General features: G+C 67.9%; 2 protein-coding genes across 2 annotated transcripts; one reads left to right on the top strand and one right to left on the bottom strand.

Annotated features, from left to right (window-relative positions):
• Positions 1-211: 211 nt before the first annotated feature.
• Positions 212-10,974, bottom strand: ABCD1 (ATP binding cassette subfamily D member 1). The gene is made up of 10 exons (XM_067552390.1): positions 9,752-10,974; positions 8,431-8,611; positions 5,160-5,302; positions 4,861-5,029; positions 4,634-4,728; positions 4,104-4,249; positions 3,733-3,878; positions 3,474-3,558; positions 3,038-3,163; positions 212-2,119 (listed from the first exon to the last, which is right to left on the bottom strand). Exons 1-10 carry the CDS (start codon positions 10,694-10,696, stop codon positions 1,924-1,926), a joined length of 2,232 nt encoding a protein of 743 aa, XP_067408491.1. The 5' UTR covers positions 10,697-10,974; the 3' UTR covers positions 212-1,923.
• A 1,181-nt stretch (positions 10,975-12,155) lies between these two features.
• BCAP31 (B cell receptor associated protein 31) lies at positions 12,156-18,496 on the top strand. The gene is made up of 8 exons (XM_067552392.1): positions 12,156-12,268; positions 13,142-13,280; positions 13,937-14,037; positions 14,790-14,937; positions 15,276-15,411; positions 16,557-16,683; positions 16,996-17,096; positions 17,879-18,496. The coding sequence occupies exons 2-8, from the start codon at positions 13,189-13,191 to the stop codon at positions 17,915-17,917; spliced, it is 744 nt and encodes a 247-aa protein (XP_067408493.1). The 5' UTR covers positions 12,156-12,268; positions 13,142-13,188; the 3' UTR covers positions 17,918-18,496.
• Positions 18,497-18,798: the final 302 nt, after the last annotated feature.

Genomic DNA, 18,798 nt, shown 5'->3' with positions numbered 1-18,798 from the left:
ACCGCTGGGCCCGGGGGGGCAGTTTCCGCGAGGGGGGGTGAGATGTTCCCAGCGTCGGGCGTGGGAAAGACGCGGGCGGGCGGGGCGGGGCGGGGCGGGGCCGACACCCGAAGCGGGGGCGGGGGCGCCCCATGGGGGGCCGGAAGGGGAGCCCCGGCGCCGGGCGTGGCGTGGCCCTGACCTGGAGCCCCCCGTCATGTGGGGGGCAGACACGGCCCGGGGAGGGACTCGGGGTTCGCGGGGCAGCCCGGCTTTGGGGGTGACACCGGCTCCTGCAAGGGGCGATTTGGGGTCCCCTAGGAAATTCCCACCCCCATTGGGGGCTGCCCCCAACTCCCCGCAGCGCCCCCCCGAACCTCAGTAAGGGGGCTCCTTCCCCTAAGCAGCGAGCCCCTCCCCCCGAGGACGTGGGGGGAACTGAGGCAGGATCCCCGGGGTGCATCGAGGTGGCTTTGGGGGCACCCCCGCAGCGCCCCGCCCCGCCCCCCAGCGTCGCCCTACCCGGCTGCCGCGCGCCCGGCCCGGAGCAGAGATTGGCCCGGCCCGGGTGGCTCCTGGCCAGGCACGGCTTGTACCAGCTGGGCTTCCCCCACAATGCGCTGCTGCTAGCCAGCCCCCCCATAGGTCCCCCAGCCCCCGCCGGGCCGAATCTGCCGGGCTACGGGCGCCCCCGGCTGGCCGAGGCTGGAACCTCGCAGGCCCGTCTCCGGATGCCTGGGTGTCCCCCCCCCCAATGACTCACGCCAGACACGGGGCTCTGTCTGTCGGGGTTTTACTGGTGTCTGGGGGTTCATAAGGCTGTGGGGCACGCGGGGGGTATGTTGCATAGTCAGACTCTGGTGCACTGCTTGGGGGGCCTGGGGAATGACCCCCCAGGGCTGGCTGTGACCCCACCTGTGCAGGGGAGAGGGGGCACATGGCAGAAGGGGGTGGGGTGGGTACAGAGGGGTGAAGATGAATTGCATGGGGTGGGCTGGAGCGAGGGGGGGGGGAGAGGGAGCTGGGAGGGTCCCATGGGGGGGCAGGGAGGAGCAGGTCAGGACCCCGCTGCGCCAGGCGCTGTACGAACCCAGCCTCAGACAGGACAGCCCCTGGCTCAGGCCCTTCTAAGTGCATCCACACAACCAGCGATGGAACATGGCTCTAGCCTCCTCCTCTTCCCCCCAGGCTCAAACTGGAGTGGGTTAAACCAGATTCAAACGCATGACTCCATTTCTGTAAACCAGTTTAACTCACAGTTGGGATTTTTACACCTGTTTAAATCTCAGGTGAAAACTTTACACCACTTTAAATCCAGATGGAGACAGAAATCAGTTGAACTGAGCTGGTTCTTAATCTGAATTTAGTGCACATTGACGGGGATTTAAACTGGTTTAACTGAATTGGTTCTTAAACCAAATTCAGTGTCCCCCAAAAGGGATTTAAACTGATTTAACTTAAACTGAACTGGTTCTTAAACCGATTTAAACTGGGGTAACCAAAGTGGTCCCCAAAACGAATTCAGAGCATCCCAATGGCGATTTAAACTGGTTGAAACAAAGTGGTTTGTAAACTGGGTTCAGCCAAAGCAGAGCGTGTGTAAACGGGGCCCACAGCCTGGAGTTAGGAGAAAATATTGTGCAGCTTGGGCGGGCGGGCATGAAGCAACGTCCCGGGGCCCTCCCTGGGGGGTTCCCTCGTGAGCGAGGCCAGTGGCCCCCCATTTGTGCAATGGATTCTTTGGGGCGCCGCGAGGGACTGAGGTGCGAGGGGACAAGTTCTCGTGTCATCTTTGGGGGACACGGTGAGCCCCGCTATTTCACAGTACAGCCCCCACGTCAGGGGGCGGCGGGGAAAGAGGCAGTAAGTGCACTATAAACGGGGGGCGCTGCAGGCCCCCGAAAGGTTCAGAGACGGGGCGAGTGGGGAGCAGGGCAGGGGGGGTCAGGCGGGGTCCCGGGGGGCCTCTCCCAGGATCTGGCAGAGCTCGGTCAGGCGCTGCTGCATGCGGGGGACCCCGGCCAGCTGCGCCCGCAGCCGCTGCTTCTCCTCGGTCAGCGAGAGCCGGGCGGCCGCGTCCAGGGGCTCCAGCGTCCAGCCGCCCTCCCCGTCGAACTGCAGCACATGGGTGTGGTACTTCCTGGGGGCGGGAGGGGGGTCAGCAGGGCCCCGCATGCCCCCCCCCCCGGCCCACGGCCCCCCCCCCCCCCGGTCTCAGCCCCGGCTCTGCCCGGGAACAAAGGGCCATTGAGTCTCGGGGACCGGGCCCTGCCCCGCCCACGCAGGCGCCTGCTGGGAGAGTGACGGGGGGGGGGGCCTGGGGGAAAGCAACTGAAAGGGGACAGGCAGGGGCACTAGGCGGGGGGGCAGCTGGGGTGATCCGCCAGGGTGAGGGGGGCCAGCATGGGAGGGGCAGGAGCCAGTAGGGGGAGGCAGGGGTCCAGCAGTGGGGCAGGGGCTGGCCTGGGGGGCAGAGATGGGAGGGCAGTGGGTGACACTTGTGGGGCGGGGGCTGGTGGGGAAGTCGGGGGGAGCCCTGGGGCGCCAGGCCCCCAGTGCTGGTGGAGCTCGACCCCCGGGATGTGCCCCGCTGGCTGATCGGGGCCGCTGACCCCCAGGTCCCACCTGGCTCAGGCCAGCAGCTACCCAGAGTTGGGGTCCCCCTGCCCCCCATGCTGGGACCGGGCCGGCCCCTCCTGCATTGGTCGGGTCAGGCGGAGGTGGGGGGCAGGGTCGGGAGTTTCCATCCCTGTCTGACCCCCGTGGGCCCGGGGAAGGGGGGGCGAAGCACAGAGCAGGGGGGGAATGGGATGGACCATAGTCTGTATGGGGGAGGGGAATGGGATATACCACAGTGTGCCTGGCGGGGGGTGGAAGGAGGATGTACCATAACGAGGATAGTAGGAGGAGAATGGGCTGTACCACAGTGAGTGTCGGGGGGAGGATAATGGGACATACCATAGCAAGTGTCTGGGGGTCGGAATGGGACATACCATAGCGGGGGGGGGGTGAGATGGGGCATACCATAGGAGTCTCTGGGGGTGGGACTGGGACATACCATAGCGAGGGCCGGTGGGTGATGGAGAGCAGCGAGATCCCAGCATCCTTTGCAGCCTGGAAGATGCGCCCCTCGACGTCGATGCTCACGGCGCTGGTGCACTCGTCCAGCAGGGCGTACTGCGGCCTGGCGGGGGGCAGGGGACGTCAGGCAGGGGGAACCAGCCCCCCCAAGCCCCACAGCGCCTCGCCCTGGCAGCAAGGCAGCAGCTACCACCCCACCCGCACAGCCTTCCCGAGCCCCCGTCCGCTCCGACCCCCCACCCCCATTCCCAGGGCCCAGCTTGGGGGGGCTGGTACCTGACACCCCCCCAGCTTGGGGAGGGGCAGGGACTCAACTGCAGAGGGGGAGGGGGCATCCCCAGAGGAGCAGGAGGAGCAGGGGGAGGGGCGTCCCCAGGAGAGGGCGGGGGGCGTCCCCAGGGGGTGTCACCCACCTGTGATAGAACATCCGGGCCATTCCCATTCGCTGCTTCTCGCCCCCCGACAGGACGTCCTTCCAATCGCTGTCAGCCTCCCAGCCTGGCCCCGCCCCACGGGGGAAAGGAGACGTCTCATTGGTCATTTGCTCAGGGGGTGTCAGCTATTCCCCAGTCACCCCCCCAAGCCCCATCACCCTCTAGAGCCCCCATCACCCTCCCAGCCCCATCACAGCCCATCCGGCCCCATCACCCCCAGAGCCCCCCCTGCACCCACCTCCTTCCCGTTGGACGAGGTAGTTGAGGCTGACGATGTCCAGGATTCGCTCCAGGTCAGCGTCCGTCAGCCCCTTCCGCGCCATGTCCTGGGCGGTGTCCGGGTAGATCACCTGGTCCCGCAGGGAGCCCACTGACATGTAGGGCCTACGATAAACACAGAGGGGTAAACAAACTCCCAGCCGCCCCTGCTCTCACCCACTAGTGCCCACTCCCCTCCCAGGCCCGGGGAGGGAACCTAGGAGTCCTGGCTCCCAGCCTCCCACATCCACTCCTGGGGAGAGGGCCCTGGAGTCAGGGATCCCAGCACCCCCCAACCACCAGAGCCCGCTCCCCTCCCAGAGAAGCCAGGCATCCGGGCTGCCCCCGTACCTCTGGGGAATGTAGAACATGCGATGCGGGGGGGGTTTGTAGAGGACCCCCCTGTAGGCCGGCCAGAGCCCCCCGAGGATCCGGAAAAGGGAGCTTTTCCCGCAGCCGTTGGGGCCGGTGATGAGAAGATGCATGTCCCTGTCCACCTACAGGGGGAGCCGGCGAGATGTGAGACAATGGGGCCCCCCACGAAGCCCCCAGCCTCCCCCAGTCCCTGGCCCCCAACCCCTCCACACATGGGGTCTCTGAGAGGTGGGAAGTGCTCAGTGAGGGGGCAGGGCCCTGCCAGCTGACCGAGGCCCCCCTCGTGTGACAGGTGGGAACCAGCTCCACCCTCCAAGCTCCCCCAGCCCCCAATCTTCCTTCCTTCCCAGCCCCCCCAACTTCCCCTGGCTTTGCCCCCTCTAGTGCCCGCCCAAGCCCAGCTCCTGCCCCAGCCTCCCTCATTCCCTGGCTCCCCCCAGCGCTGCCAGTGCCCCTCACTCCTGACCTGCAGCCCCCGGCTAGCCCCGCCCCAGACCCCCCTTTACCTTGAGGTTGAGACTGGCCACCACCACGTCTCCAGTTGGGGTGATAATTGGGATGTTTTCACAGATTATTCCACTTTCCACGTCCACGACCCGGCCTGAGGAGTGACCCGCAGATAAAGGGAGGGAAGATTAATAGCGAGGCCCAGCCCCTCCAGCAGGCCATTTCAGAGAAGACCCATTTTAGTGGGGCCCACAAAAATGGCCGCCACGCTTCACTGAGGGCTCACCGTAAATCCTGAGGGGTCCCTCCACGCGAGCCCCATGCCTCATCGTGGCTTTGTCCCCGTCCTGGCCCTCCTCCAGCTCCCTGGGGTGGTTAAATCGGCCGCGCTGAACGTCTTCAAAGACCTGGAACATCTCATAGACGCGGGCGGTGTAGCCAGCCAGCTCCGTCACCTGCGGAGGGCGGGAGTCAGAACCCAGGAGTCCAGGCTCCGGGCTCTCCTCCCCCACCCTGCTCTAACCACTGCACCCCACTCCCCACCAAGAGCCGGGAGCGACGCCAGGAGCCCGGGCTCCCCCTCACCTCCTTGTAGGAGGCCATGACTCTCTCGATGGCGTCAGCGGCTGCGGTCAGTAAATTCCTGGCCGTGGTAAAGGCCTCGGTCCTCTCGCTGATCAGCTCCTCCTCCCTCATCTCCAGCGCTGCCTGCTTCACCTCTTCCGAGTCTGGGGGAAGAAGTGGGAATCAAGGGGGGCATTTCTACTCCCCCACGGTCCCCCAGTGCTGCCCCCCAAAATGCTCTGCCTCTCCCAGCACCCCAACTGCCCCCCACGCGCCCCCCAGCCCACAACGGGGCACCCCCCGCGTGGGTTGCCTGCCCTTCTGGCAGCCCCTTACCCCGTGGCTGGCTTCCTCCCTCTGCCCCCCAGCCCTGTGCCCTGACGGGGCGGGTGGCCCTGAGGGCTAGGCTGTCGGGCGTTGAGCTCCAGGCCGGGTCCGCCCAGGCCAGACAGGGTCACCCCAGGCTAAGGACCCTCCCTCGGGGAAGGGGCTGAGTCAAGCCGCGCAGAAACGGCTCACGACCAGCCGGCGTGGTGCAGAGCGGCAGATCTGCCAGCCGTGAGGCAAGACAGCGTTGACCGGCCGTCGGAGCGAATCACCGGGGGGGCCGGTGCTCGGCCCCTGCACCGCTTCACGTCTCTATTGGCCCTGGCAGAGAACACGAAATCCTGAGTGACAGCTTTGCGGGTGACATGGACACGGGGGACGGGATCGCTGCGAACACGGCGCAGCCAACGCGGGGCGTTTAAATACGTCAATGCGTCCATCTAAGAACGGCGACCGGGCAGGGGGACGTGAGCTCCGGTGCGATGCTGGGGCCCGATGGGCCAGGGGGATCCTGGCGCAGAGGCGATTTCCCTGGGGATCGGCCCCGGCGCGGCCGCTGCTGGGACCCTGCATCCAGCTGTGGTGCCCAGTTCAGGAAGGACGTTGCCGAGTTGAGGAGGGGTCAGAGAAGAACCAGGAGAGCCACCAAAGGGCTCAGAACCTGCCGGCGAGTGAGCGACTCCAGGGGCTCCGTGCATTTAGCTGAATGGAGACGGACACAGCCTGGAAGCACGTTCCCACGTGGGAGCAACATTTAATACCCGGCTCTGCGGGCCGGCCAAGGAAGGCCTGACACCATCCGATGGCTGGACATCGAAGCAAGACGAATCCAGGCTGGAAAGGCAGCGCCAGGTCTCGGTGGTGAGAGCCGGGAGCCGCTGGGACACCGGCCCAAGGGGCATGGCAGATTCTCTGGCGCTGCCTGTTCTCTGAAAGATCTGCTCCAGGAATGATTGGGGGGCAGGTCTCTGAGCTGAGAGACGCGGGGTCAGACGAGACGGTTGCAATGGTCCCTGCTGGCCCTGGATTCTGTGAATGCGGGAAAACACTCCAGCCGGCTTCATGCTGACGGAGAATCAACACCGCAAGGAAATTCTTCATCGGAAACTGGGAATCTGCACAGCCACGGAGGAAAAGACGTTGGCAGAGACACAAAAGCCTTTGCTCTACGTATACTGGGGCCAAGTGAGATGAGGCAGCCAGGACATGGCCCCTTTTCGTGGGAAGGCGGCTTGTTGCGTGGGAAACATGGGACGGCTTCTTATCAAGCCAGGCAGCAGGTGCCACGCTGAGGGGAGGCAGGCTGCGAACACAAGGATATTGACCTCTCGCTTGTGATAAACTGTGCAAAAGTCACGGCTGTTGGGAGCCACACGCCCACGGACGATAGCGCCGCAGGGGCCAAAGGCTGCTCCTGGGGGAGGCAGCTGAGCGTCCTTGGCCAGGACAATGATCGTTCTCCACGTGGAATGATTTGTTCTCCACGTGGGCTGGGATAATCCCACCTATGAACATGTGATGGGCGGACACGGCCCCTCAGGACGGACAAACGGAAAACATCTGGCTGAGGCCTACGTGGTCTTTGAACGCGCGGGGGGGTCGTCCCTTCTGCGAACTGACGCGGCTCCGACGCTGGCCTCCCCCAAAAACGGCTCGGCCGCTGGTGCACACAAACGTTGCCCTGCGCTCAGCCGGCCGCAGGCGAGGGTGGATGTCGGACCAGCTCGTCGTTGGGACCAGGCCGGTGACTCTCCGCGCGGCGGGGCAGAGGGCACACGTCACAAGTTGGAAGATCCAGAGGGAAGGCGCGTTTCAAGCAGCAATTCAGCAGCAGACGTGACGAGTCCAAGACCCTGATGGACACCACCAGGGCTGGGGGGACGGTCCGGGGGTAATTCGGGCCTGGGCGGGCTCTGGGCTGGCAGGATCCGGGCCAGGAGCTTGGCGCTGCAAGTGGCAGAGACCAGGAGTAGACGGCTCAGCCGGGGGGGGGGGGAGAGAACGGCGGGAAACGAAGCCAGAGGTGCCGAAGAAGAGCAGCAATTCCAGAATCACGCGCCTCGGCCGCTGCGAAGGTGCAGCTTCAACTGCAGAGGAAGGTGAGCCCGGGGGACGGAGCACGGCCAGCCGCGCTCTGCCGCCACAGCCACGGCCGCCAAGGAAGAGCAGCCCCCAGCGCACTGCAAGCCAGCGCTCGAGGAGGCCGCGAAGGGTGGCTGCCAGCAGACAGGTCCTGACGCGGGAGGGCAGGTTGTGCGCCACGGCTGGGAGAAGGGAGGCCGCCCCGGAGATGACGAGCGCCCGGCCCAGAAAGGGGGCGAAGGGGAGGAAGGCGGCTCTTGGCACGGCACTCAGGGATGCCGGCCGGCTGGCCGTGCGCAGAGCAGAGAGAGGCTTCGAAGGCGGCTGTGAACCCCCTCGTGCGGCCAGTGTCCACGGGGAGCCCCCAGCTCTCCTCCAGACAGCCGAGTCCCCGGCCCGCAGCTGGCAGAGGGGTGCAACAGCTTAGGACCGGCCTAAGGCCGGGCCGTGTCCCCTCCCCGCGTCTCCGCGTCACCACAGGCTTGGCGCAGAGGCACGGCTGGTATCGCCAGGGCAGGGAGATGCTGCGAGCCGGAGACGAGGGGCGCGCAGGAGCTGCCCTCGCCCCGGGAAAGCCAAGAGGTCGGAGCGAGGGGAGACGCGCACGGAGGAGCCGGGGGCTGCGTGGGGGTCAGGAGCACCATGTCCGTGGCCGGGCGGCTCGCTTGAGAACCCAGGGAGAGACCCTGCCACGCTGCTGGCTCCTTGACACGACCGGCCCCCTCGGGAATGTGCCAAGCGCCCCCCGCCCGGGGAGGCTCCGCGGAGCAGCTGCACTGCGTTGCACGGGGAGCGAGTCGGTTCCCCCGGCCTCATCCCAGGGTCCCTCACCCCTGCCAGCCCCCGACACCTGCTGCCTTCCCCCGGGCCCTGCCCCACTCACCGCTCTCCTTGTACCCCTTGGCTGTGACAATGGGCACGGCCACCATGACCAGGCCGGCCGCACTCCACACGTACTTCATGAGGAACTGCTCCAGCATGACGTACCAGAGCCGCTGGAGCAGCAGCAGGTCCAGCTGGGCAGCCAGGGCCCCATAGCAGCGTTGCAGCAGGGTCAGCTCCACCTGTGGGCGAGAGTCGGGGGGTCAGCCTGGCCCGGCCGCCTGCAGGGTGAAGGGGGACCCCAGGATTCTGCGCTGCACAGGCTGGGGGGAGGGGGCCACTGGGGTGATGGTGTTTTGGGGAGGGGGTAGAATCTGCAGTGCCGGGGAGCGGGGGGCCCCATACATTTGGGGTGCCATTGGTGGCAGTGAATGATCTGGGGTCCCCGGCTCTCAGCACTTGCTGGGGGCCCTTGGAAGCAGTGAAGCAAGTAGAACCAGGGAGAGAACCCAGAAGTCCGGGCTCCCAGCCCCCCCCCCCCCCCAACGCACCAAACCTCCCCTCCCCCCCACAGCCGGGGAGAGAATCCAGGAGTCCGGGCTCCCAGCCCCCCCCCAACCCACCAAACCTCCCCTTCCCCCCCAGAGCCGGGGAGAGAACCCAGGAGTCCGGGTTCCCCCTGGCTCTAACCCACCAGCTCCCCAGCCCAGCCTGGAGTGAACGGAGAACCCAGGAGTCCGGGCTCCCAGCCTCCCCGCCCCCCGGGTAGCAGTGCGGAAGGGGCAGGGAGGTCCCAAAACAAGCCCAGGGGCTGAGTGACGGGGGCGGGTCTCCCCCCCCACGATCAGCCCCGGGGAGGGGCTGTCCTCGGTCAAAACACCCCCGCATCCGGCCTCGGGGAGGGTGTGATTCGAGGAACTGGGCGGGAGAGAGACGTAAACAAGACAGACAGAGGGACAGACATGGCTGCAGAGCCGCAGCTCCCCGGGGGCTGCTGGCCCTTTAAATCTCCCCCGTCTTCTCTCCCAGAGCAGCAAGAGAACCCAGGCGTCCTGGCTCCCAGACCCCCTCCCCCCGAACTGGGAGAGAACCCAGGCGTCCTGGCTCCCAGACCCCCCCCCCCCCCCCCGAACTGGGAGAGAATCCAGGCGTCCTGGCTCCCAGACCCCCCCCCTCCCGAACTGGGAGAGAACCCAGGTGTCCTGGCTCCCAGCCCCTCCCATCTAACCCCCAGACCCTCCTCACTCCCTCACTGGAAGAGAACCCAGGCGTCCTGGCCCCAGCCCCCCCACATCTAACCAGCCCCCCTCACTGGGAGAGGACCCAGGCGTCCCGGCCCAGCCGCCCCCCGGAAAGGGGCCAGGCGCCCGGGCTGCCCGCACCTGGTGCCCGCCGTAGAAGGCGATCTCCTCGGCGTTGGCCACCACGCGGGCGTGCATGTAGCGCAGCTCCCCCCGGCACCGCGCCTCCTGCGCCACCAGCTCCCCGAAGCGGGGCGAGCAGGCCCGCAGCACCTGGGCCGTCAGGCAGACCACCAGGCCGGCGATGGCCGAGGGCCAGGCGGTGCCGGCCCCCTTGGCCCGGGCGGTGCTGAGCAGGGTGTAGGTGGTGACGGCCACGTCCAGCACCGGCTTGGTCAGGTTGGAGTAGAGGTGGGCCACGGAGGCGGCGAAGGCCACCAGGTCCTCGGTCAGCGCCTGGTCCGGGGTGCGCAGGCGGCCGTCCATGGTGCTGACGCGGTAGTAGGTCTGCCCGCGGAAGTAGAGCTGGTAGGCGTGGGCCACCAGGCGGCCGCGGAAGGCCAGGCCCAGCCGGCCCTCCAGGTAGCGGATGGCGCTGTTGACGAAGGTGGCCGGCAGCGCGATGAGCAGCCACTGCAGCAGCTGCCAGGCGAAGCGCCGCGGGCTCTTGCGGACAATGCAGCGGGCCAGGCGCCCGTCCAGCCGCGCCACGTAGACCGAGAGGAAGGTGCGGCTGGCCAGGGCGGCCGAGTGCAGGGCCAGCAGCCCGGTCTCCGGACACAGCAGGCCGGGGAAGAGCAGGCGCAGCAGGCGCAGCAAGCGCCGGAAGAAGGCCCGGTTGACGCCGGGCGCGGCGGCCACGTCTTCTTCTGGCCACTGCAGCCCGGGCTCCGGGCCCCCCGGCAGGGACCCTGGCTCCGGGCGCGTGGAGGGGGCCGCGGCCTGCCGCAGCAGGGGGTACAGCTTCCGGGCGCCCAGGGCCGCCACCGCCAGGACCACGGCCGCCCTCCTGGCCGTCACCCCCCGGGCCAAGCGGCCAGCCGCCTTGGCCACGCACCACGGCCGGTGCCACGGGGCCGGCCCCATCCTGCGGCCTGGCCCTGCTCAGCTGGCAGCCAAATGTCAAGCCCGGCTCCGCCCCTGTCCCACAATGCTCTGCCCTCTCCTCGGGGCGGGGCGGGGCGGCCGGCCGGACCCGAGATGCTCGGGCGGAGAAGCTCCGCACCGGGCACTAGATGGCGCTGCCGCCCCACGGGAGGGAGCCGGGTTCGAGACCGGGGTGGGAAGGGTTGGTCGGTCGGTCAGCCCAGCGCCTGGGGTTAATTAGGTGCGTCCGGGGAGCTGAGATCTGCCTCCGGCCCTGCCCCCACAGCAATCAGGAGTGACCCTGAATTAATCCAGGGAGCAGAGATCCGAATCTGGCCCTGCCCCCACGGCAATCAGGGGTGACTCCGGATTGACCCTGGGGGGGCAGAGATCTGCCTCCGGCCCTGCCCCCACGGCAATCAGGAGTGACTCTGAATTAATCCAGGGAGCAGAGATCCGAATCTGGCCCTGACCCACTGCAATCAGGAGTGACTCTGAATTAATCCAGGGAGCAGAGATCCGAATCTGGCCCTGACCCACTGCAATCAGGGGTGACTCCGGATTGACCCTGGGGGGGCAGAGATCCGAATCTGGCCCTGCCCCCACGGCAATCAGGGGTGACTCCGGATTGACCCTGGGGGGCAGAGATCCGACTCCGGCCCTGCCCCCACGGCAATCAGGAGTGACTCCGGATTGACCCGGGGGGAAGGGGGGTCTGAATGCAGGCCTAGCCCCAAGGCAGTCGGGGCAGGGTCCCGACTCAGGCTGGGCCGCGGTCCGAACTCGGCTCCTCGTGCGCCAGCCCCACTTGGCCGGTGCGGGGCAGCCGCAGGCAGTGCGCGGGAGCCCGAGCGGCCGGTCGGGCCTGGCTCGCCCGCGGCGGGAGCTCTGCGGACGCCTCCTTCCCCGCTAGGGCCGTGCGCGGCGCAGCCCAGCTCCGGCCCCCGGACCGGGACCGGGACCGGGACCGGGCCGGCAGCGGGACCCTCGGACGGGAACGAACGAACGTCCCGCGTTTGCCCCACGCGCGCTGGGGCCGGGAAACTGAGGCACGGAGCGGGGGGAGGGGGCGGGGGCGGGACAGGAGCCCGGGTGTCCCGGGTGCACAGTCCGGGGCTGCGCATCCCCGCGGGGAGCGAAGGGCAGACAGGCCCCACCCCGCATCACCATGGCAACAGGCGCCCCCTCCGGCCCAGTGCTGACGTTACCAACCCGGACACTTTCCGCTCGCTCGCATACGTCACTTCCGCCGCCTCACTTGCCCTGGCGGCACGTCCGGTTGGAGGCAGACTCACTTCCGGTGAGACGGGTGTGATGCTTCCGCCCCGCTAAGGGTCAGGGTGGGAACTTCCGGCCTGGTGGCGAGTTCCTTCCGGCGCGAGGAGGGAAGTGTTTCCGCCAGTGCTGTGTCATGACGATGTTTCCGGTGAGAGGACGCATTGACTTCCGGTTGGGGAGTCCTGCGCTCATTGGCGGAAGGTGGCCCGACGGGGGCGGAACTTCCTTCTCTGTCCCTATTTCCGGTCGGGGCTGGGCGGTGCGGGGCCCTTGGAGCGGCTGGAACCGGAGCTGGTGAGGGGCAGCCGGGGGGAAGGGGAGGGGTGACCCCCACCTGGGGACCGAGGAGCCCGGGCACCGGGGCAGGTCCCCCCGCGGGGTCCTTGTCACCTGGGGCGGGCGGGGAGATGCTGGGCTAGGCTGGCCCCGGACTCCTGGGTCCCTCGTGGAGCCCAGCCCGGCCCGGCCCTGGGCCTGCGAGTCAGCGATGTGCCGAGCCTCCACCCCCCGGCTGGCGGGGCGGGGCGGTCCCCTGGCTGTAGAGGGGGCGGGGTGCTGTGGGGCAGAGAGCGGCGGGGCGGGGCGGTCCCTTGGCTGTAGGGAGGGCTGGGCGCTGGGGGGCGCTGTGGGGCAGAGAACAGCGGGGGCGGGGCTTGGCAGAGGTAATCAGGCCCTGTCGGCGTGGGGCACTGTGGGGCGGGGCTGTCCCCTGCCTGTCGGGGTGGGAGGGTACCATAGGGTGTGATGCTGGTGGTAGTGGGGGGAGGGGTCGTTGGGGGCTTGAGAGCAGGGGTCTGCTGGTGTGGGGCACTGGGGCACAGTGTGGTGGGAGGGGAGGGGCTGTTCTCGGGCTGTTGGGGTGGGGTGCTAGGGGGTGCTGTGGGGCAGAGAGTGGAGCGCTGGGGCTGCCACTGCTGTGGGGGGGGGGGTGGCCCTGTCCTCTGGCTGTCGGGGCCGGGCGCTGGGGGGGAAGAGAGCAGTGGGGAGCTGTCAGGAGTGGGTGCTGGGGGCACTATGGGGCACCCTGGAGCAGAGAGAGGTGGCGTGAGGGGGCTCAGGGTTAGGGTTAGGCCAGGCCCTGGGGGGAGTGGAGGGGGAACACTGTGGGGGTGGCGCTTGCAATGCTGGCTGTGGGGTGCCACCCTCACGCTCTCCGTTCTCCCCCAGATCTGCCCTACCCCCCCGGATCAGCCTGCCCTCGCCCCGTGGCCGCCATGAGTCTGCAGTGGACGGCCGTGGCCACCTTCCTCTACGCCGAGGTCTTTGCCGTTCTCCTGCTTTGTGTCCCCTTCATCTCAGCGCCCAGGTGGGTCCTGTGCGCCCCTGGTTCTGACCCCTCAGCCTCCTGGGTGCTCGAGGGAGACGCCGGAGCCTGTGGGTCACTTGGCTGGAGAGGACAGGGCCAAGTCAGAAAGGCCTGTGGGGCTGGGAGCCAGGACTCCTGGATTCGATGCCGATATCCCCCTCCCAGCTGGGAACCTCTCCTCCAGTCCCGCTGCTGTGGGGCTGGGCTAGTGCTGAGGTGTCTGGGGGGCCTGACCCAGAGCTACCCTGCTGGGGTGATCATTGCTAACCTAAAGTCTTGGCCGCGTGGGTGGCACTAGATGGGGGGCTGGCAAGGATCTCTGGAGGGTTCAGGGGCCCAGGCCCCATACCTCTGCTCTCACTTCCCACCAGCTGGGAACTGTCTCCCATCACCCCTTGGTGGGGGGCTTGCACTCCAGGACCCCTCTGCTGTGGTCCTGGCTGGGACCCCGCACCTGCCGTGGGGCTCGCCAATGCTAGCTGGGGGGCAGGGCTGTGTCTCTGACTTGGGGGACCTTGGAGTCTGGTTCTGCCCCCATATCCCTGCAGGGCCGTGAGGCGCAGGGCTGCCCTTCTGGGATGGAGGGGGGGGGGGTCTCAGCAGGGTGGGGGCTGAGCCAGCTGCCCGTGTGATCGTTTCCCCTCCCCACCTGCTAGATGGCAGAAAATCTTCCGGTCCCGCCTGGTGCGGCTGGTGGTGACCTACGGCAACACCTTCTTCGTGGTGCTCATCGTCATCCTCATCCTCCTGCTCTTCGGTGAGATGGCGCCGTGGGGCTGGGCGGGGGGCTGCTCTCCCCTGGCCGTCAGGGCTGGATGCTGTGGGGTGGGGAACTGGGCGGGGACTGCTCTCCCCTGGCTGTCAGGGCTCAATGCCGTGGGGTGGGCCTGGGCCTGGCAGTCTGGACTGGGCACCGTGGGGCGGGGAGCCACTTTCCCCTGGCTGTCAGGGCTGGGCGGGGCGGCGCCTGGGCCTTGCAGACTGGGCCAGGCACTGTGGGGCAGGGCAGGGCGGGGCGGGGGCCTGGCAGTGTGGGCTGGGCGCCATGGGGTGGGGCGGGGCGGGGGCCGCTCTCCTCTGGCAGTGCACTCATGCGGTTCTGCACGCACACTTGGGAACGAGTCGGTTCAGCCGCGTTGAGCAATCGGCTCCTTGGGCGCGGGCGGGGAGAAGCAGGAAGCGGGTCGTTGCGCTCGCTGCAGCTTTGTGCAGCACGAAGTGCCCCTGAACGCCAACAATCCCTGTCAAACGCAACGTCTCCTTTCCACCCTGCTGCACGGACCGTGTTCAAACCGCTTGTCCGTGAACTTACAGACCGGGGCAGTCCTGGCACCCAGCACTCCTGGGTTCTCTCCCCAGCTCGGGGAGGGGAGCGGAGGCTGCTGGTTTTGGTGGGGGGGACTGGGAGCCAGGACTCCTGGGTTCCTGTGGGAGCCAGGTGGGTTCCCAGCTGGGAATGCTGCACATGGGGTTGGTGCCCAGCATATTAGCCCCCCTCACCCCCCCCAGATGCCGTGCGTGAGATCCAGAAGTACGACGATGTGACTGAGAAGGTGAATCTCCAGAACAACCCGGGCGCTGTGGAGCATTTCCACATGAAACTCTTCCGCGCCCAGCGCAACCTCTACCTGGCCGGCTTCTCCCTGCTGCTCTCCTTGTGAGTGGGGGGGCGCTGACAGAGCTGTGGGGCAGGAGTGGGGGTAAACACATTCCGGTTTGGTGGTGGGCAGCCGTGGACTGCCCGGCCCGTGGTCTGGGCTGGGGGCTGCACTGGCCAACGATCTTTGGAGTGTCCCAAAATGTACGTGGAGCCCTGTCTAGCCGGGTCCCCTGCACCCCCCACTCGGGGGGCCTGGCTCAGCGCTGGGTGAAGGGAACCCCCCGTGCCCCGCCCCATTGGGGCTGCCTGACCCCAATATCCGGGTTCTCTGATGGCTGGTGCCTGCCGGGGAGGCCCCTCCGCAGTTAACCCCTTGCTGCCCTGGCTCCCTGCAGCCTCCTGCGCCGCCTGGTGACGCTCATCTCCCAGCAGGCCACGGTCCTGGCCTCCAACCAGGCTTTCAAGAAGCAGGCGGAGAGCGCCAGCGAGGCCGCCAAGAGATACATGGAGGACAACGACCGGCTGAAGAAGGTGGCGGGGACAGAGCCAGTGCAGGGGGGTGGAGCTAGCATAGCCTGGGCATGGTTGGTCAGGAACAAATCCTGGCGCAGCAAGCGGCTGGCTCTTTGGCGGCCGGGGCAGGCGGTAGACGTGCTGTCTCTGGGCGTTAGAGAGGCTTTGGATGCTGTCCCGCGCGCCCGGCCCTTAAACACAACCTAGCTGGAGCCACCGAGACGGGTGCAAAACTGGCTGGGAAGGCGTCCCCCGAGAGTGGTGCTCAGTGGTTGTCACACCGGAGGGGCCGGACCCGTGGGCTCTGCGGCGATCTGTCCGGGGGCCGGGGCCGTTCACTATCTTCACCCGCCAGTGAGAGCAGGGCAGGGCAGCGCTCGCTTACCCCAGCCGGCAGGGGCTGCAGGTGTAATTCAGAGCGGTCTGGGCAAGCGGTCCGAGGTAAATAGGAAGGACCCGTCAGTCGCACGCGTCCAAAACGGGCCGTGGCTGCCTGGGGGAGAGCCGGGGTCAGTGGGTCACACGCCAGGAGTCCAGCGGGGCTGCTGCAGAGAAGTCCGGAGGAGAGCAGCACAGCTGCTGACACTCCAGAGCAGGCAGGCTGTGCGGCCAGCCCCAGCCCGGCTCTGCTCTGCTCTGCTCAGCCCGGGGACGGGACGAGGAGGGGACAGAACGGCCCCAGGCCGGACAAGGCTGCTCCAAGGAGGGAGGAAAAATTGTTCCTGGCCTCCGAGGCCAGGGCAAGCGGCCACGGACTTACCTGCAGCGAGGGCGGCTTAGGTCCTGCCTGGCGGGTCGTTACTCGCTGGAGTAAATTGCCCGGGCTCTGTCTGAGCAGGCTGGACAAACGCCCGGCAGGGAGGGACTGAGTCACATCCAGACCTGCCATGGGTGCAGGGGACTCGAGGTCCCTTCCAGCCCTATGATTCCGTGTGGGGGGCAGGGCTTGCAGGGGGAGGCTGCCCCCAAAGCGGGGGGCTCAGTGTCACAGTAGGTGGCTCCAGGGGGGCCCTTGGTTGGGATTGAGGGCACGGGGAGGGGGGGGGGGCCTGTGGCTGGGCGGACATGGCTGCCATTCTGGGGTGGCCCTGGGCTGGGATATGGGGGTGCGGGGTCCCGCTGGGATGCCAGCGGGGGTCACTGTCCCCTGTCCCCTGCCCCAGGAGCTGACGCTGGCCGGCGTGGAGCTGGACGAGCTGCCGGTGGCAGGGCCGGGGGCGGCGGAGGAGAACGCGGCGCTGAAGGCGGAGCTCCAGCAGCTGAAGGGGGAGCTGGCCTCCAGCAAGCGGGGTGAGTCGGGGGCCGGGGGATTCACCCCTGCGGGAGCTCGGGGGTTAAGTCATGTGGGCTGTGTTCTCCCACTGCTGGCTCCTGTCGGCTCCCCTGTGAATCCTGGTGCCCGGGCCCAGCACAGCCCTGGTGGGGAAACTGAGGCACCCTTCATGCCTGTGGACCCCCCCCCCCAGGCCAGCAGCACTGTGGCGGGGTCCAGGGCGTGAGCAGGGCTGGCTCAGGAGCATCAGCCATCTCGGCACCGTTCCCACGGCAGGCCTGGCGGGGGGGGGTGTCCCCCTGCTCTGCTAACCCAGCCTGTCCCCCCAGCTGTGGAGAAGGCGGAGAACGAGGCGCTGGCCATTAAGAAGCAGGCGCAGGGGCTGACCAAGGAGTACGACCGGCTGCTGGAGGAACACAGCAAGCTACAGGTGGCTGGGGGGGCCTGAGATGGCGGGGTATGGCTGGGGGCCCATGGTGCTCAGGTGGGGGGGAGGGCCGGGGGCCCATGGTGCTGGGACTGGCCTTTGGACCCTTGGGGGGGAGGGGCGGATCACATGGTAGAGCAGCCCCGGGGTGGCTCTGAATGTGCCGGGGGCAGGGCTGGAATCGTGGGGGTTGGGGCCTTCCAGCCCCCACCCCTCATCCTGCCCCACAGCTCACTGGGCTCCCCCCACAGAGGCGCAGCCCCTTTCCTGCCTGCTGTGCTGAGCGGGGGCTGCTCCGTACGTGGTCCTTGAAGACGCTGGCTCTGAGCCATGAGGTCCGGGTAGCCGGCCGCGCCCGCCTGGGACTATGAATAACCTGCTGGCACTGGGAGCCATCAGCTGATGGGGGCTGGGCGCTGCCTGGGGGGGGGAGGGGCACTGGCGGAGGGGGGGCTGTGGGTCAGGAGTGAGGGGCCCGCCCCTCCCCCTGGCCTGGGCCGGGCGCCAGGCGCCTCGTGATGCTGGCTGGGGCTGCCAGGCGGGTGTGGCTGCCCAGCCCTGCCCCCACTGCGGGGAGGGGGGGGCTGGCCTGTGCCCTGGGGGCGGGGCTTAGCAGCTGTTGGGAGGCCCTGTTGCCATGGGAACTGCGGCTGGGGTATTTTTAACTGGGCGTGGGGGGAGTTCAAAGATTTAAAAGGGGCTTTTAGTGGAGGGGGCCAGGGGGGGCTGCGGGGCGGGAGTGAGGGGTCCCGGCCCTAACCCCGCTGTCCCCTGTCTGTCCCCAGATGCTGCAGGACGGACCCAAGGACAAGAAGGAGGAATAAAGGCTCCTCCCCTCCCCCTTGCAGCTTGGAATGTGGCTTTCAGTGGGTGGGGCCTTAGACCCCGCCCCCAGCGCCCCGGTGGGCGGAGCCTAGCCCAGGAACTTGGCCCTGCTCCAGGGGCTCTGACCTTCCCCCTCTGAACCCTGCAGGTGGGGATGGGGCTGCAGTGCTCACCCCTGCCCAGGGCTGTCACCCCACCCCCACCCCCCTCCTGTGAGCAGGGGGCAGGCTGTGTGGGGCTGGGTGTGGGGTTCCAGGCTGGGCAGTGCATTTCCCCTGCTGAACAGGTGTGGGAGAGCCTCTGTGCCTCAGTTTCCCTTTCCATGGCCCCCCTTCCGCCTTCCCTGAGGTGGGGGGACCCCTGCATTCCCCAGGGAAGCTGAAGGCTCTGTACCCCTCGGAGGTAGGGCTGCTGCCTGGCTTACCCCTGCTCCCCTTGCTTCCCAGGGATCCTGCCCCTGCTCCTGGGGGGGCCCTGCCCTGGCCTCACCCCCACTTCCCGGGGGGCCCCGCGTGCTCGCCTCTTGTTCCTGGCTCTGCAGCCGGCCTGTCTGTCTTCAATAAAGGTTTGGAAACGGGGCCTCGCCTGGTTGTTGGTGATTGGGGAGGGGGTGGGGGGCTGCCTGGGCACCCCCAAACTCCCTGCTCCCCGTGCTGCCCTGAACCCTGGGCTGTGCGGAGCGATAAGTGACCCCCCCCCCTTTCCCCCTGCGTGGGGCAGGGCCCAGACCCTGCTGTAAATGCAGCTGCTTACGTAAAGTCTGCCTGGCTCCAGGGCCAGCACCCCAGCAGTGGGCCCCCTGCACCCCCTCACTGCAGGTCTCCAAGGGGGGCCAGCCCCCCCACACAGACTGGCTTCTCTGGGGGGGGGGGGAGGAGCC

The sequence above is a fragment of the Emydura macquarii genome, unplaced genomic scaffold, assembly GCF_026122565.2.
Source record: "Emydura macquarii macquarii isolate MOO-44397 ecotype Brisbane River unplaced genomic scaffold, CSIRO-AGI_Emac_v2 contig_1386, whole genome shotgun sequence".
Classification (NCBI taxonomy): domain Eukaryota; kingdom Metazoa; phylum Chordata; order Testudines; family Chelidae; genus Emydura; species Emydura macquarii.
This window is presented reverse-complemented; position numbering and strand designations above follow the sequence as displayed.